Source organism: Puma concolor, chromosome B1, assembly GCF_028749965.1.
Source record: "Puma concolor isolate L17-30 chromosome B1, mPumCon1.1.hap2, whole genome shotgun sequence".
Classification (NCBI taxonomy): Eukaryota; Metazoa; Chordata; class Mammalia; order Carnivora; family Felidae; genus Puma; species Puma concolor.
In genome coordinates, this window is record NC_141670.1 from 46,055,512 (window position 1) to 46,075,012 (window position 19,501).

The following is a 19,501-nucleotide window of genomic DNA, read 5'->3' on the forward strand; positions in this document are numbered from 1 at the left end:
GGTACTTCTCAGTGAGGTCACAGGTCCTGTGGTAAGTGGTAAGAGGCCCAGCTGCTGGCTCTCATGACCGAGTTTGTGTTTCCTATGCTGGCTTACGTTGTATGTTCATTTGTTTTTATTTCTATTCTCTTAGCCCTTCTCTGCCCATCCCGTTCTTCCCACTAGTTCTAAGCAGAGTCTGTGACTTTGTTCCTGCTGCTGTGGGCCAGTGGAGTTTAATTAAGGCTCCAGTTGAATTTAAGGCACGAAGGTGCCTGTCATCTAGGGATCTCTGAAGAGACCTGGGACCTTAACCCCATTGAAAATGTATCCTGCAGACGGTCCAGTTCATCCAAAGTCACCTCCTGCCTGACACTTCAAGTCATTAATTACCGGCAAGGGAACTGACATATCAATGACAGACAGTGATAAAACCCTTTCTCTGACAGAGCCATCTTCCCAGCAAGGTCACCTGACTGGGCCCCTGGCTCAGTCAAGGCTGAATGCTGCCTAACCCTTTGGGAAATTCATAGTCTACCAACTTGTTTAATGTTAAGCTATCACTGACATAGTTTTCTCTCTCTGAGAACCGGATGGGATTTATGACACCCCTTCCCCACAAGCCTTAGGGAAGCAGAGGCCAAGGCAACATAATCCCCTGCTGCCATGAGGGCAGTGCCTATGGCCTAGCCATGCTCCCCTAAAAAGTGCAATCTGTGCCTTTGAGGCACCTGCACAATTCAGGAATGATGCCCTTTCCACACGGAATTACAGAAGGCTGCAAGTCTATCAAACTGGCTTCAGAGCCCTGTGCGTCTATACACTGGTATTCAGCCGCTCCGCAGCCCTTCCCTTGGAAACTCTGGGGAGGAGTCTGTGAGGCAGCCAGGTTTCCTGTGGAGGGGTTCTTGCAGTCGTTCACAAATGGTGACGTACAGATTTTGTGTTTTAGTCCAACTCCCTGGACATAAGAGCACTTGCACCTCACTGCCTTTTCCCTTCTCCTCTCTGCCTGCAGTGTTTCTTCTCCCAAGATCAGAATGACACCAACTCCCTTCTTCCCCAGAGCTGGCCTTGCATGCCTCGACGTCAGTGCTGCCTTCCTTCTCTGGCCGCGCCATTGAAACTTGCAACTCCTTTCCTAACCCTCACATTTCTTATCTCACATTGCCTTAGCCCTTATATCTGACATGCCACATATGGCCCTTATTTTTCAGGTTCGTGTTTGGTTTTGTTTTGTTTTAAGTTTTATTTACTTATTTTGAGAGAGCACAAGTGGCGGAGGAGCAGAGAGAGAGGGAGAGAGACAGAATCCCAAGCAGGCTCTGCACTGTCAACACAGAGCTCGATGTGGGGCTGAAACTCATGAACCGTGAGATCACGACCTGAGCCGAAACCAAGAGTTGGACACTTAAGTGACTGAGCCACCCAGGCGCGGCTATCATGTTTACATTAATCTCCTCCACTACCCTAAGCTCTACGTGGGCACACAGACTTTTGTTTCATCACTGTTGTACCCCTGGCACCTAGAACAGTGTGCCCTGCATAGAGTAGGTTTTCTCACAGTGCATTTAATTCTACTTATGGAAATGCTGGAGCGGAGGCAAGGGACATGCTCAGAAGCTAAAGAAGTATTTTTTTTTTTTAAATTTTTCTTTTTCAACGTTTATTTATTTTTGGGACAGAGAGAGACAGAGCATGAACGGGGGAGGGGCAGAGAGAGAGGGAGACACAGAATCGGAAACAGGCTCCAGGCTCCGAGCCATCAGCCCAGAGCCTGACGCGGGGCTCGAATTCACGGACCGCGAGATCGTGACCTGGCTGAAGTCGGACGCTTAACCGACTGCGCCACCCAGGCGCCCCAGAAGCTAAAGAAGTATTGAGAGCTGAAGACCAACCACATAGTCAGGTGCCCAGGAGGCACCCGGGTGGCTCAGTCCTTTGAACATCCAACTCCTGATTTCTCCTCACGTCCTGTTCTCACGGTTTGTGGGTCTGAGCCCTGCATCGGGCTCTGCACTGGCAGCATTGGGGCTGCTTGGGATTCTATCTCTCCCTCTCTCTTCCTGCCCCTCTCCCACTGTCTCTCTCTCAAAAATAAATAAACATTAACAAAACAAAACAAAACAAAGCACCCCAGGAGAGGGGTGACATGGAGGGAGAGTCAACATAGCTCTGAACAAAACTCATATCGCCAAAGGCCAAAGCTTTTTTTCCTAGTCCCCCTGTCCCTTTATGGCTGAGTCCTGCATAGGCTGTTGAAGATATTTTAGAGAGAGGAGAAAGGAGTATCTCATAAGTTCTGACACCACAGCTTGGTCTGCCAAGATGCACTTGAAGCTCAAAGGTAGGTACCCTCCTCTTTAGGTGCTCATTCTTCCTGGTACCAAGTGGTCTCGTTCTAAGGGCCAGAAGACATTTGTAATTTTGAAAATGTGAACATTTGGCTCCCGTTGCCAGGTAGTTGTGAAAAAAGATGAAATAATGTATCTGAACAAGATTTTTTGTGAAATTCCAAGAGAACTCAGAATTGTGAGGAATTCTCATCAATTCTCTAAGCCCTAACCATCCTTTCTACCCTCTGCAAGGGGCTTGGTTCACAGGTTCAGCTCAGCTGCACTTACTGTGGCCAGGAGGGAATCCAAGAAGCTGCCAGAAAAGACGGTGCCAGTGGAAAAGGATGTGCTGAGATGCAGGTTTGTTCCTGAGAATGATTCATCCAGTCCACTCAGCTGTTCAATATAGTGGATATTGGAAGGATTTTCTGCAAAGCAAAGAAGGAAAAAAAGAAAGGCAGGCAGACAAGCTTAAGAATATGAGACTGCCATACAAAGCAGGCCAAGGGGTGACCATTGATCAAAGGATCTGATGTCTACTCTGGGGCCAATGTGGGATCTGCCCTTACTTTTGTATATCTAATATCTAATATATCTAATATATATTATATATATATTATATATATATATATAGATTAGATATAGATATAGATATAATTTTTTTTTTCTTTCCAAGCATCTTCCTCCCCTAAAGACATGTATCCGTCTTGGGTACCTTCATCATCAAGGGTATATCCTTGACCCAGTTCCTCCAAACAAATGCCTCCAATGTCACCTTTATATAATTTACCTTTCAAAGCAGGACACTTTTGGAAGTAAAAAGGGGCACTCTCAATAACTGCACTGGGACAACAGGCATAAATGGGAACATATGATCACCTCAATTAAAGGCATTTTTCATAACACTACATCATAGATACCTTGGTATTCACTTGGGTTTTTAGAGTTATCTGGGTCCAGGATAAGCTAAAGCAGTAACACTCAAAATTTAATGTGCACATGAATCGCCTGGGGATCTTGTTATAACACAGATTATGATTCACTAAGTCTGGGGGTAAGAACGGGATTCTAGGTGTCCAACAAGCTTCTAGCTTCCAGCTGCTGATTCATGGACTATACTTTGAGTAATAGGGCTTAGAGAATCCTCCTAATTGGGGCCCCTGTAGAAGTGGCCAAATTATCTACTAGCATGTCTATACTTGCCCCAGCTGCAACTCAGATCCCTGTAGGAAGCCTCTGAAGGAAATGCAACTGGTCATAGTTGGGAGTACAAACAGAAGCACTGATTGCCGTTGTTCCAAGATTATTGTTTCAAAAATGTTTGAAGACCAAATAGCTTTGGATGACAGAGATAATATCTCCCACCAGAGCAAAGGGAATCAAGCTTACTGCCTGTTATAAAAGATTCTGGTTCCCAAAGCCCATGGTTTCTTTCCTACAAAGCAATCCATTGTTCGTACAGGTATTATTTGGCCCTTGTCATGTCACCCTGTGGGAATGAGGCTTTGGGCAAGCAGCACAAAATTGATGGTACTCTGGCTATTGCCACTGCTTTGAGTAATAAACTGTTCTTTATCTCTGTCCCAGGGGTCTTGTGTCTTCTTCCAGTATCCATGAAACTGAGGCAGGTCAACTTAATGGTTTGCAAGTAACATAAGGTCTTACTTACATCCTTCACAGTTCTTGACAGTCACATTACAGATCAAACCAAACTTCCTGGGCATACAATGCAGAATACTTTCCTAACTAAGACTGGATTATTCCTTAATTCTTCAAATCACTCCATGGTTTTATAAAAGATGAGCAATGTCTGACTAATATCTACCCACCTTTCTTATGCACATACACTTTTTTCTCCTTGCATTCTAACCCTGGACACACACACACATCCTCCAGGAGCCCTTGTCCAAATCTCGCTGTGTCTTCTTAAACTACTGGCCTCTGCTTTCCTAGCCATTTTCCTGTATGCCACTGGACATTCTGTACCAAAGTGCTGACAGTCAGGCCTGCAGCTCTCATGTCATTTTGACCTTTTCCAGCCAGCCAAAGAACAAAAAACTGAGGGAGCTGACAGGTGATTTGTTATACTAATTTGACAAGGGCTACCTGATGCCAGAAAGTCTTTAGTTCAACAAAGCTGTAAGTCCCTGGATGGTGACCAGATGTACTTTGGGGCCAGGGAAAACCTTGCTGGTCCTCTCCTAACCACTCCAACTTACATCACAGTCTTCTAATCAATGTCCTTAGTGTATCTACGCCTTGGGTTGAAGATGGCTCAAAAGGGTAGAAAAATAAAATGTAAGTAAAAACTGCAGTTGACAGCTTCAGGTTCTAATCTGTGCTAAAGACACCATGCCCCTCTTTCGTATCTTCCCCTTTTATCATCAATTATTGCTATTATTAAATCCCAGTGTGTCCCCTGTTGTCTTAAAAATGTATCCCCAAATGCACAGGAACCTTCGCTGCCTTCCCTACTCTTCCCACCCTCAGAGCTCCTCACATCCAGGAAAGTCTCATGTATGTGCATTTTCCATATGGTGTTGGTGAGAGATAACAGCTTATTCTGGTGTTTCTGCATGAAGTATTTTCATTTTAGAAGAGCATCACTCAGAGCCAGGATTCAGATGACCCAAGGGAGGTACCTGGGACACAAAATTTAAGAACCCCAGGAGCAGACACATCCTTAAAATCTGTACCCCAAGTGCCTCATTTGCATCACCCTGGTATCCTAGCCCCGGTGTCACTACAGGAAAGGAAGATGCCTGATTTAAAGTCCCATGATGGGTAGGTAAGTGAGTATTGGGAGATCCTTCCTAGAAGTCTTCAAATCCGTGGTCCCTCCCACAAAAGATTTCCTCCAAACAGACTGAGTCAGTGGCTGATCTCCTCCTGGTCACTGAACAAAAGGAGAAGGCAGATGCTATTCCTGCACCCTGACACCCAGAAACAACAGGCTCTGCTTGATGATGTCACCAGCTGTGTAAAAGCCCAATGTAATGTCCAAACACTTAATGTTTGTCTGGGCCCCATTCTGATTCTTCTGTCCTTTGACTGTGGATTCTTAGATCACAAAGATTTCTCCCTTGAATTTTATCCTTGAAACACAACTTACTCAGTTCAGTGAGGATGGGGATTCTTCGGAATTTTGGTTTCTCAGGAAATCCGGTGAAACACTCTGAAGTCCCTTTTGTGAACACACACAACAAAGAAAAGAGATTGATAAATGCAAACAAAGTGGCTTTTAAGACTTGGCAAGGATGTAAATGCATGCCATGTTACCCGATGCTTTATCTTAACAAAGTTAAGGGAAAGAAAATTGGGGCCTCCTCAGCATTTCCTTTTGAGAAGTGGTGTGTGTTTTAAATGGCATTTCAAATGAACTACAAAAAAGTGAAGCTCTCCCAGTCGTTGCTTATTGATGACAAAGTAAAATATGATTATTCTGCATGGAGTGCTAGTGCTGGGTAATGGCTCAGACAGGCTGTGCCTCAATCCACATCCATTTGCTTGCAGAACTTTTAGGGAACCATGAATAAATGGTGGTGCTTCCCCACCAGTGCTTCTGGAGATACTACCACTAGTTTCTGGCTCCTAGTGCTCTTGGCTTCTTTGAGATATTCTCTGGGTACCCGGGTGCCCATGAGGCAATGCTCATGTCTTCTTTCTTCTTTAGCAGAACTGGCTGCCTCCCATCTCTGGTTGGCTTGACTCAATCCTAAATCCTTTGGGACTTCCTTAAAGATGGGCAGGATGTGACTTGGGGCCTCTGAGCTTTGCTTTCAGTTTACAGACAGATTTCCCTCCTGTGTTAGGAGGTGAGCCTCGACTCACTTCCTCTGTGGGCCTCAACTCCAAAACACAGCAATGCATGGCACCAGCCTGAAACACAGTGCTACCTTGCAGGGAACAACAGGAAGGTTCAAAACCCAGCTGAACACCAGAGTTCCGGTCTCCGAGCCACACTAAAAAAATGTAAAGGATGAAAAGGGAAGAGAGAGATGGGAAGCTGGGGTCCACTTAGAAAAGAAACACACGCACAATGATCTCATCAGAAGTGATGCTTTGATAGGGTTTGAAGAGAGGTCTCTTGGATGTTGGAATGGAGTCCTGAGGGATAGGGAACAGCCACCCAGGCAGAGGGAATTGGATAAGGGATACAAAGCAGGAAAGAGTCAGTATAAATAAGATGAAGTAGGAGAAAATTCAAACTCCCAATTGGCCTCCAAAACCCTGTGTGATTTTCCTATAATTGTCATGGGTCACCATTATAGGGTTTAAAGTAGGGAACTGACATTATCTGTTAAATATTTATGGGGCGCCTGGGTGGCGCAGTCGGTTGGGCGTCCGACTTCAGCCAGGTCACGATCTCGCGGTCCGGGAGTTCGAGCCCCGCGTCGGGCTCTGGGCTGATGGCTCAGAGCCTGGAGCCTGTTTCCGATTCTGTGTCTCCCTCTCTCTCTGCCCCTCCCCCGTTCATGCTCTGTCTCTCTCTGTCCCAAAAATAAATAAACGTTGAAAAAAAAAAAATTTATAAAAGATCCCTCTGGCTGCTGTGAGCAGTGGAAACTATAGAGCAATCAGGATTTTACCACGGTCCTATCAAATCTGTGAATTAAGTACATATAGTCAGAGGCTTCGATCTCAAATGTTCTTACTAGGTGCACACACATGCTTATCAGTTGAAATAACTGATTTGGACACCAGCTGAAGGACAGCAACTGAATTTCTGCCTTAACTCCCTCTTGTCTTGTAGAGCAATGGTTAATTTGAGTATGTGTCAGATCATAGCCTGGATATATTTCACTAATTGTCAATATTTTTGCTATGTAATAGTACACAGTATTATACCTGAAATCTTCCAGTCTGGCAGGGTGCTATTATAAAAGATTGCTTAATTGTAGATTACTACTGTACATTTAAATTTCAGTAGCATATTAAGTTGTCAGACTTAATTACCATTATATGTTTAGATTATGCCACAGATTATTTAGTTCAATACCTAGGTTTGCCAACCTGCTCTCCCTGTGATGTGACAGGGCAATAATTAGAACGTCACTGGAAAACCTAAAGTTTCCCACAGAAATGTCCAGGAGGCCTGGCGTTCTTATGGATCCTTAAGAAAGTCCTCACTCTGCTGTCCCCAACTCCCAACATCCCTTGGTGAATCACTGTATGGAATAGCCTTGGTAGTCCTCGATGGCCTTCACATATAAGTTTATCATGACTGCGAAGATGTGGAAAAGCCTGCTTATCCCACAAGAGTCTCACCAGATATGCTAGGGCAAGGTTTCTGATTGGTACTATTGACATTTGGGGCCAAAAAGTTTTTTGTTATTATTATTATTTTAAATCATGCGGGGCTGTCCTGTGCATTATAGGATGTCTACTAGCATCTCTGACCTCTACTCACTAGATGCCAATAGTATCCCATCAAGTTGGGACAACCAAAACTGTCTCTAGGCATTGTCGGATGACCTCTGGGTGGAAGGGTGGCAGGGTGGCAGGGGAGAGGGGAACTGCCCCTGGTTGATAACCCCTGTCCTAGAGGAAAGGAGAGCAAACTGCCCATTGGCTAGTCTTATGTTGGTGCTCAGCATGCAAGATGTTTTCTGACGCCTGGCAGAATTTCATAGTCCTTTATACTGTCAGTTCTTGGAAGTGTATATTCTCATTTCTATCTCCTAGGGATGGTACAAGAATGGTATTCACATGAAATGGGAAGAATGGTTAAGAGAGCCAAATAGGCTTCTTCAAGGCTTCAGAATTTCTCTATATAAACTCCGAGTAGATTTCTATAATGCCAGAGTAATTGATGAAAAATCTGAGTAATGATCCTTTGCTATTCTTGGGTGCTCATAACGTGACTTTACTGATGTTATAGCCCGCAGATAAGCAGACTCAGTGACCTTCGTTAGGTGGCGCAGTAGAGCCTGTCTAGGTCTCCATTTCCTGGTCACACAGTTGGGTATGATGATATCCCTAAAAGAAACCTTGCAAGCCTCCCACAATACATTTTTCTCTAAACCTTTCCTTTTATCTTTGGGGAAAGCATGTACTCATACTTCATAACAATTGAAATACTTTGATATTTCTTCATTTTCTCTGCCCCTTTCCAAACCTTCTTCCTTCTCTCTTTTACCTCCTTCTACCAATTAATCTTTCTCCTTTGAGGGCATCCTTCTAGCCTGTAACAGAGTTCATGGCACATCATACCAAATCAATATTGTTTTGTTGAATTAATGAATAAGCAAAGGGATAAAAATCACTAGAAATAAAGGAAAGTGGAATTAAATCCATAGGTTTCTCTCTTTCTAGCCTATATAAGATGTGAGATGAAGTAAAAGTAATGATAGGAAGGACAAGTCACCGAGATGATTAACTCAATGGCCAATGTCAGCTTATCCCAGGCTTAAGTGGGCATTTTCATTTGTATACTGATGACTTTGCCTTTAAAGTGAATACTTCTTCTTCTTTGTCCAATTATAGAAAGTTATAAGTATGGTGTGTACACACACACACACCACTCACACATATATCACACACAAATCGTGTGTAAATCTGAGTGAGCCTAATTGCTAAGCTAAGGTTTTATGTGCAGAGCACAACAGCATTTTTTGATTTGCTCAGCAGAGATATGGTTCATACATCCTCAGTCTGGATTTCCATGGCACTTTGATATTCATAAAGTGCTTTGTTATTAGCCTGCTTTGCAAAACACCCTGAAACTCTGGGTGCTGAGTGGGCTTTCATTGCTTAGTGAGGGTGTCTCAGGTAGCTGGCTCAGTTCACCTACCAGAGATTAGGCTAGATTGCTCATTTATTCCTCTGTCCCAAGACCCTTTTATGTTCTCACCTAGCAACAGCACCTAGGAGTCAGAGAGAGTTCTCTTGGTTTCCTAATTTGATTCATGAACATTTTTATCCAAAACAATAATCATGAAAGCCTTGTGATGCCGTTGATGTCTGACTGTTCCAAGTTCCATGCAAAGTGGTCAACAGCTATGTGGCTAAAGGACTAAGTTCCTGATCCTGATACAGAGGATCAACATTCCCAAGGGAAATGGCTGGATACAGGGAACCCCAACCATGATTTACTTTTATTTGTTGAGTTGAAAATCTGTTTTAGATACAGAAAATTCTTCAGAAATAGTACTTTCATATTAGGTTGAGTGTCTAGTACTCAATTTTGGAAACAAATTAATAGTAAGCCTTTTCCTATTTGGGAGGAGAAGGAAAACCACAATATTTAGTGGGAATTTACCTTGAACACTTGGGTACAGTCAAACATAAGGGCTCAAGAGTCCATCTTACTGGCTTATTTGTTGCAATTCAGTGTGTATGTGGTAAGCATCTAAGTGACCATAGTTGTACTAGGAACTAAGAGGAATACAAAGGAGGAAGAGACTTGATCCCCATCCTGAACAGATCCTGCTTCTCACCATCTCTTTCCAATCTGAAGCTGCAATACAACATTTTTAGTCTGTAGAAGTTGAAAGGGACCTTAGAGATAATCTTGTACAATTCATATATTAAAAGCATCTTCAAAGAGTAAGAGAGAGTTATACTTCATTCTCTCAAACATGAAACTAGGAAGAGTATGGAAACAACTCTAAGATCCAATGAGGATTGATACTACTACTGCTACTACTACTAAATGTTATTAATTATAATAATATGCCAATTTCTATCTTAACTAATATTTAATAACAACAACAAAAACAGCACTAAAAATTCAGTGATTTTTCTTAAAATTGGAAAATAGTGTTACATGCATTCCATTTAGAATACAGACATAGTTTTCATTTGACTTAGGATCCCCAAGGACTGAACTGTCTGCTACTTCCATTATAGAATTCTCAGAGTTGGAAGGGAACTTCAAGGCTATCTGGTTCAATGTCTCCTCCTCCCCATTATCAAAATACTTCTGAGAGGAGTTAATTCTCTTTCCTTGTTCCATTCTCTCTAGCCTCCTCCTGTCAGGGAGTTGTTCTTACATGGTTCTTCAGGCATATGGGGAGCGCAGATAACCCGCAGTGATCCGATGTTGAGGGTAGCCATGATGGTCTCTGTGTCTACCAAAGCTGGGCTGCTCAATGCCTTGGATGAGGAGGATAGAACGGCGCACATGGAACATTCCTCTATGTTGGCTGCACGGAGGTCTTCAGGAAAGAGTGCAGATCCCTAACGAGAGAAAACCCAGTAGAGGAGGGACTTCTCAGATGGAGGGAATTTTTCATGGCTCAGGGTAATGGCTCAGGGTAATGGCTCTTTGTGGGTGATGCCAATTTTTCAGCCAAACCCTCTCCAGCCTCCATTGACTTGGTTTCAAGACTCAGCTACCTGATATTTGAACACATTTAGCTTCACTGATCATTAATATCTTAGTGTGACTAAATTTCACAGGCCCTTTCTTGAGAGCAAGTCTGGATGAGCCAAAGGAGGGTGGAGACAGAAGAGCCCACGTCCATTCATATGACTCAAGTGGGAGAAGCAAATTAGGGATAACAGTAGGGATAACAGGAAACATTCAGAGAAAGGAGAAGTTATGGATCTAAAGGCAAATTTTGCATCCCCACAATTTTGTTTGTAGCTGACCTTTCCTGTTACTCTCTGGGTTAACTAGCATAGTGGTGGTTACTTCTTTCCCAGTTTGGTGGAGACACAGGGATAGATCTGATCCCGCCCTCAGGAAGCTTAGACTAGAATACTGGTAATTCCTAACACTAGCTGGATCTGGAGATTTCTGGTTCTTTTCCTGTCTTCCTTTCTCTGGCCTAATAAAAGGGTGCAGTGCAGAGAACTTTTGGTGCCTTTTTTAAAGGGAAATGAAATTTGTTCCTTGACGGAACCATTTTTGAAATTTGAAAAATATTACACATTGCCAGCATCATTTCATGAAAAATATTACATGCTTTGGTGCATTTCACACCGCCATATTTTTTTTTAATCCAGGGAAAGAGAGGGATACAATGGCATACAGACCTATAAAGGTTCAGAGCAAATACAATTACAACCACAATGTCATATATGCAGAACCGATCCATTTCTCATAAATGTAAACCGAATTCTTCCTTTTCATACATCTATCAAGGACTGTGTGGCATTATGTGTTCCAGATTAGATGTGTCTCCAGAAAAGATGAGAAAGTTGGAACACAAAGGCTTAGCTATTAGCTTTAGCTATTAAGTCAGAATCAGATTCAGAAATGCAGAGAAACTGTGAGTTATATAAAAACCATAAAACATAATAATAAACATAAAACATAACATGCAGTGGATCCTGAGCATAAACCCAGGAGCCAAAATGTCTAGATTTAGGTCTTAGCTCTGCTACTTACCAGTGGTGTAAACTTGGACAGCTTACTTACTCTCTCTGTGCCCAAAGTTCAACACTTTCACAATCTACCCCATAGGATTACTTTGAGGATGAAATGAGTTACTTTATGTAAGATGCTTAGAATAGTTTTTGATAGCAGTAAGCACTATATAACTACAAGCTATTATTTTGTTATTAATGCTAGTACCATTAGTGAATACAAATATTCACTCTATGTGACACTTACAGGAAGAATGTATATCTGGGGAAAATTCCGGAGAAACACCCATTCTCTCTTCAGGTAATCCAAAGATCCGATGAATACAATGTCCTTCAGCTCCTGCCGGGTATAGCTGCTAGCTCTCAAGGGTATTACAAAATTCCGAAGCCCCATCAGCGTTGAGTGGGCATCTCCAAAGACACATGCTACCACATGGTTCCGAAACTCATGTTTTGACTTGTCCATTCGTTTCTAAGCATAAGCAGGCCAGAGTCTGGTCAGTTTTAGAAACAAGCTGAGAGTCTCTCAAAGAGGGCTCCTTCCCCTCATACCAATACTTCTAGGTACATCCACAGGAGTACTTCCACAAGGATAATGTAATTCTGCAAATTGCTCATAAAAATGGAATTTATCTGCCTTGGGCAATTCTACTTTTTATCTTTTTGTAGAGTTCCTTCTGACTCCACTGTTTAAAGTCTTTTATTAGCCTGGAGTACATCAATTAAAACTCAAATAAGTGTCATTTCTTGAGGTGTGACATCATAGAACCAAATGGGGAACACATCTTTTATTGTCATTACATGTTTTTGGCCTTCTATGTGCTATAGTGAGATTCAATGGAAAGCTAAGACATTACAAGTTCCTTTGCTAAATTTATGTTTTCTAGTGAGCCCTGAAAATCACGTCAGGTTGTACAAAATTCTGCAGTTTTCAGTGGATTTTTGTATATACGAATATATCCATTAGTTTGGAACATGTGAAATTGCCTTTTCATGGGCCAAGAATGGTTGAATATTAGTCATTTTATATGGTTCCACCTAATACACCAAACTGATTCAACAGATGCTTTTGCAAAGTTGAAGAAATTCCTATGCAAAGTGCACAAAAGAAATAAAAAGGTCACAAAAATTCCATCTGAACTCAAGCATTTATACATGTCCCGCACTACCATCAGCAGCACCAGTTGTTAACGTTTCTTTAATATCTCTAAGTTGAAAATAATAATGTACATGACAAATATTTAGGTTAGGTTTCTCCCACATTCACAGAGACTTTTAAGAATGATAAATGTCACTTTAAAAAAAAGAGAGAGATGATATTCCTGTAGGAAACTCATGTTGAGCCTTTGTCTGATTTCTTCCAGGGAATGAGTCAAGGTCTTCTCTAGTGACACTGGGATGGGCTGGAAGCAGCACTGGATCTGGAGGAAGACCTGATTCTGTATTCTTTTGTATGACTATGAACAAACTAGTTTAACCCTCTCACCCTCAATTTCTGTAAGTTTCAATGGTTTAAAAATAAGAGTGAATTCTGTTGTGGAAATTAAATACCATATTGAAAATGTAATGCTCAACTAATTAGCTGTTGTTCAATACCTATTAATCAACTCTGAATCTTATTGAATTCCTAGAGTTTCAGAGGAGGACTCTTGGAAGGTGGTAGAGAACAAGTTAAATGCATTTAAAAGCATTTCATGTATGAGTGTGTTCTACATTCGTCTGCTCATGAAGACTCAGAATACTTCAAATGGATACATCATCCTCCCTCACGCCCGTCCTTAGCTGGGTTAAATGACAAGCTTCTGTGAAACACGGGCTGATAAAATCTAACCAGATAAATAAGTAACATCTGACATCTCCACAATTAGTTTGTCAAATTAGCATATATGAGGAAATACTCTCTTTTCAGAGGGAATTGCCCTGTGAGGGGAAATAAAGCTACTTGTCTGGAGAGCCTTCCTAGAGAGTGATGTGAATCGTAACCAAATCTATTAAATAATTGTCTCTCGCTAATCTGATTAGTTGTAACTTGAATAATGAAGCCTCTAACGGTATTTAATGTAACATGCCTGAAGTCCAACTATCGCTCTTCTGAGTAGAACTAAACAATTAGAAACAAGATGCACGGCAGAGTGCATTAATGGGCACAGCTAGAGAGGCAATTTCTCCAACAAACTGTGGCACAAAACTGTCTCCCAATTGAGAAAGATGGCAGCTTTGGGAGGAAGTGGAGGGTGCACTATCTGTTCAAAGTAACTTAGGCCAACCACTTCCACTTGACCCTTCCACAAACCAAACCAAATTCGAAGACCCCTTGAATTCTGCAGTATGGACATTTCTCCTCTATGGTCGCAAATTTCAAAACCTTTAGAATTTCTTAAACTAGAAGCCCTTTTAAACTTACCAAAAGACTTAGTTGGTGTCCTGAACTATATTCTACATCAAGCGTCAGAAAGGAGCTATCTAGCATGGCAACCTGTCTCTGTGCTTAAGAAATAGGTATGATAAAGCATCTGCCATTTCTATTTCTTGGTCTCTTGGATACCTCCATCTGCAACCAACTTCTCAACCTTTCTAATGATTCCCCTCCCACTGAAAACATGTTTATCTTCCTACTCAACGGAGTTTATTTTGCTTAGTTTAGAATAAGACATCATTGCTGAAATGGTGAATTTCAGCCGCAACCCTAATAGTGTTCTAGTTGATATGACAGTTCTGACAATTTTGTGCTTCTGATCAAATGATTGATCAGGCTTTTACAAAAATTGGAACATATTCTGTCAGGACACTGGTACCAAGCCACAAGAGCTCTGTGTGTGTGTGTGTGTGTGTGTGTGTGTGTGTGTGTGTGTGTGTCTAACAGAAGAAAAGTGAACTGAACTACTTTTGGAAAGCAAGAAAAAGATATAATTATCAATTAGTCATAGTTGAAAAAATGATATAGGGTTCATACAACATATAATCACTTTTATTAGTTATATTTACCAACTACTGCTTGCAAGTAAACCACTGAGATTATGCTAACTCTGGAAAATGAGAATAGATGAGGATCCAGAAAGCAGGTGTCAGAGCCTGGATTAGGATACAGACTTTTTACATCTTAGTTGCTGGCATTTCAGTAAATTGAGTTAGTTCATTTCCTTGAGAAAACAGAGGCAGGGACAGGATTCTAATATCTATTAGGATTCATCCAGGTCATGCATCTGGGAGATACACTCTTGCCTAATGTATTACGCTTAAGTACAGCCGGCTTTAAGAAAAACCACTATAGAAAATCCAAAATTTAAAATCAATAATTAGGAAAATGTTTATTTACTTTTTAAAAAAGAAAGGCTTCAGAGTTCTTGTAAATGGTTTCCCTGGTGCACTGAAATTAATTAGATTTACTAGCAAAACAGCAAAGTGTCAGGAGAACATTATTCTAAATAACTGACTCAGCTAAACCCTGAAAGGAGGGAAAAAGTAGTTGAACAATCTGATCTGATTGCTTCAAATCCCAGCACATTACCCACATCGTCTTTGTCAAATGCTACATCTGTTACCCTGCATACCATTCATATGGGTGGAGAGGAATGTGTCCTTCCTTTGAAATTCACAGTGTACAAAGAGAAATGGCAGGCGCTTATATAACTAGTGTAAGGACTTACTTTCCCTAGATGAGTAGCTTTATTTTATCTGAGATTTGGTGCAAGATCACCTACCAGAATCACTCTGTCCAAAGCAATTGCTCTGCACCAGTGAAACATGCCGCTGTCATCAAGCTGGTCACAACCCGGTTCTGGTTCATACAGAAAAGCCCTAAGTAGGGAGAATGGAGAGTTAGCTGAGAACATTTGGGGCACTAATGTAACAAAGCCAAGATGTCAGACTCATTAGAACCTTGCACTCAAAGTGCAAACAACACAAGGAAAGTGATCTTCAGTCTGTGAGAGTCCCGAATAAAGATTCATGTCTGAAGGACACCAATGAGTGTATCACAGCTGAAGACATACTAAGCCTGTTGTGTGTGTGTATTTAACAGACCTATCAGTCTCTCCTTTTACCTTACATTATACTGCCTTAAAGGCAGTTATTTTTGCTCTTAATTTTGCTACTGCAGTGATGAAGAAATCATGGGAGGTGTTTTGGGCACCTGAATATAGAATTTAAAAGGCTGTGAGATTGAGTCATGAATGCGGTCTCTTTCCTTGGCCTGTTTTCCCCCCTTCTCTTTTCTATATCTTTGTGTATGAGGCCCTGTTGAATATGAGGCCCTGTTGAAACATCCTCACTTACTCCATGTGTTTTGCATTCTTTACAGCTTCCATCCCTGGCCTGCATTTGACTAAACTCTGCTCTAATCTTGGTTTAAGTCTTGGCAAAGCCCTCCACGTGATCACCCCACACTGGAGTTGGGCACAATGCTTGTCATGGATATGCTCAACCACTGAAAGCGTTAGATGATCTTTGGAAAAATCTCCTCGCATCCAAAGGAATGCATATTTGCTCAGTAGAGAAGAGAGGAAACCCTTCTGGAAGCACAGAAAGTTCAGAGTTGAAAGAGACTATTTGAGTCAGGAGAATCAAGGCTTAGTCTGAAGAAATAACCACAAAATTCCAGGGACTGAACATAACCCGGGTTCTCACTCACACCATGTATTTTCCTCAGGTAAGCAGGTGCCTGTAGTCCATGCAGCCATCCCAACCTTTAAGGGCACAGAGGCTATACCATCTTAGGTTCACACACCTGGAACTCACATCCTTCTCGTCATTAAGGCAAGGGAAAAGAACTGGAGAATCAAGACTGGGCTTTAAAAAATTTTTTTTAACGTTTTATTTATTTTGGAAGGAGAGACAGGTCATGTACCAGGGAGGGGCAGAGAGAGAGGCAGACACAGAATCTGAAGCAGGCTTCAGGCTCTGGGCTGTCAGCCCAGAGCCCGATTCAGGGCTTGAACTCACAAGCCATGAGACGGCTCACGTGAGCCAAAGTTGGACGCTTAACCCACTGACCCACGCAGGCACCCCAAGACCGGGCTTTTAATTTCATTGGCCCAAAGTGACACGCCATCATTTTTGCTTACATTCCAGTGGCCAAACCTAGTCAGATGGCTCCTGCTAGCTTTAACAGGGTTGAGGAGCATAGGGAGTAACTGAAATACTTAATGATCATTGTAGTCTCTGCCAGACACTTTAAAGACCACTCCTTGTTTTATGGATAAAAGTCAAAGTGCTAACAAACGGTAAAGCTGGTGTTTCAATATACTGCTAAGGTTGACATTACTGGTGCTCAGAATACCCAATTTCCCTTTCCTTCCTTAGTATATGGGCAGCTGTGGGGTCACACGACCAGTTCCGACCAATGAAATGTGAGAAGTGACGGCTTAGGTAGTGACACACTCCTGTGTGATTCTTCAGGCTCTCTCGTAACCTGCTTAAGTGATGACCAGCCAGCCTGACAATATGAACACCCAAGTGGAGCAGAGGGCCCTGGCCTCACTGACCTGTGTTGGACGTGTCACAGGAAAAAGAAATACACCTTTGTGGTGCTAAGCCACTAAGATTTCGTGGTTGTTACCATAGCATAAATGCATCTTCTTCTGACAGAAATGCCTTTTCTAAAAGACATGTTGCACGGAATTGTAGTAACTGGAGAAGTCCTGAGGAAATGCTTTCTGCAGTCAAATAACGTTTGAGAAAGATGCCCTCTCTTTGAGATTCACACTGTGCCTTAGCGTATGAAAGGTTCAGAAAAGTCTCGCAAAAAAGAAATCCTTGAAAGTTTATATAATCCAGTGTTTCACACACTTGTTAGACCACACACACGTTTACCATTTACTTATTTGATATGTTCATTTACTAATTTAAAAATACCTGTCACTATCTCTTGAATAGCCTTTTGGGACATACTGTACAATGTCACATGACAGGTTCGGCCCCAGTAATGAGTACATTATGAGAGTACTCTCCTGTGAGATTTTATCAAACATCCTGGGAGAAATACAACATATTGCACTCTGTGCTGCAGGTGAGGTTTTTTTTTTTTTTTTTCTGTGAATTAATACAGCTTGTTATTCAACACCTGGCCCAAAGGCTCAGACTGTAAGATAATTATCAAGCAATTTTGATGTCTTTAACCAAGTCGGTTTCCAAATTGCTATCTTAAGTCATAATTTTTCAGACAAAGGAACTTACTTAAACTTAAGACTGTCAGCTTAGAAGTGTCAGAAGACCCAGACAGAGAAGCTGCCATGGGAGAAGGGTTTGGAAATTAAGAGCTTATTGCCAATGAGATTGGCCAAGACTGAGGTGCAATCCTTTATCTTCCTCACCATTTAAGACTCTCTATAAACGTGGTGGATTCTAGTCATTTACCTAGCCAGAGAATGTTGCAACATAAGCCTCAAGGTCAGTTTGACCAAAATGGGTTATCTTGTTCTTTCAAATTAACGTGGGTTTTGGTGGTTTAAATACGGCTCGTAGAATTTGTGTACAAATTCCATAACTCGGGAGCTCTAACTCTTAATTCTAAGAGCCATACAGGCTCTCTTAATGGTACTAGATAGAACCGTGGTGATGGCTTTATGCCAGGCTTGTTAAAGAAACTCACCAGGGGACATACCTAAGATGAGTCTGTTTTTGATTTTTATCAGGATCTGGAGAACTGGCTATGGTACTCATTCATACAACCTACTTTTCTCTCCACGTGTAGATTCCTAGACACCATCCCTCAGATACTGATATAAAATATACCCAGGTTACCTTCAGAGAGGTGGCTTCCTGCTCTCCGCTCTCTTCATTCAAGTGTGCAAAAACTGCTACTTTTTCCTTCTGGTCATTTTCTTCAGCCTTTTCACTTTTCCCCTCCTTCTCCCTCTTCCTGCCCCTTCCTCCATCCCCATAACGAGGACTCCTGGTCTTTTAGGCAAAAGGAGAATAATCTTCTCCCCTGCACATTTTAGCTTGACTCGGGATACCAAATCAATCGCTGTACACTTTTCTATCATAATAAAAGCATGATCTATGTACCCAAGCTGTCACAGACAACATCTTTCTTCATTCTGATGTTATGGAAAACAGATATGCCTTAGAGGAAACACCTGTTGGAGACCTGCATAAAAGAAAAGGCTGGAGGAGCCCCACTTCATCATAAAGGCATCCATCTGGTGTCCTTGCCAAGCAAAACCTGATGCAACTTATTTCACCATCTCTTAACTAAAGCTCCCTTCTGTCGTATGCCTTGCAAATGACATGATCCTTGCAGAAATATACCTTCCTAAAGAGAATAATAAATCACCTATGGGAATGTGCAGCACTAGCAGTCTTATAACTAGGAAATGAAGATTAGAACATAAAGGTTGATGCTATTGGAGGCAAGAGGTGCCACAGAACACCATCCTGGTCATTCAGGGCAAAAAGGAAAAGCCACACCCCAACCAGAGGTAGAAGTTTCCAGGGTGAAGGACCTTTCTGTATAGGAGAAACTAGCAAGAAATATGGTAGGAGTTCCCTGAGAGGGCCCTCAGCGGACATGTTTAGGATGAAGGCAGGGTAGTTCACTGGTCACAAGACGGGCTTCTCTTTGTGCAAGCAAAGTAGGGCACTTCCACCTGGGAGCATCCAGGAAGCATCGAATTCTGAATTCCTCTCAGAGTCAGGTCTCTGATTTCCATATTCAGAGGCTGACAGGTCTAGCGTGTTGGGTGAGAACAGCTTTTGTAGCCAGTCCACTGGTGGATGTCCAGGGCAGCATGGGGATGAAGGCTCTAGCTTTCCTTGCTGATGACTGCCTTCCTCGGAGCTGCTTTCATATGCACGAAGCCAATTATCTTTTGAGTACAAGCGTGAACACGTCCCAGCTAAGGAAGGCAGGCTCTTTCCTCTCTGCTCCC

At 42.1% G+C, this 19,501-nt stretch overlaps 1 protein-coding gene across 1 annotated transcript in view; it reads right to left on the reverse strand.

Moving 5' to 3' along the window:
* The window catches only part of KCNU1 (potassium calcium-activated channel subfamily U member 1), a 149,109-nt gene that overhangs the window by 11,418 nt on the left and 118,190 nt on the right, over nucleotides 1-19,501 (reverse strand). Inside the window, exons 20-24 of the mRNA XM_086703723.1 lie at nucleotides 15,332-15,428; nucleotides 11,878-12,102; nucleotides 10,310-10,496; nucleotides 5,428-5,499; nucleotides 2,604-2,743 (exon numbers count right to left, since the gene is read on the reverse strand). Coding sequence (XP_086559849.1) covers nucleotides 2,604-2,743; nucleotides 5,428-5,499; nucleotides 10,310-10,496; nucleotides 11,878-12,102; nucleotides 15,332-15,428 — 721 coding nt within the window. The remainder of the gene's footprint in view (nucleotides 1-2,603; nucleotides 2,744-5,427; nucleotides 5,500-10,309; nucleotides 10,497-11,877; nucleotides 12,103-15,331; nucleotides 15,429-19,501) is intronic.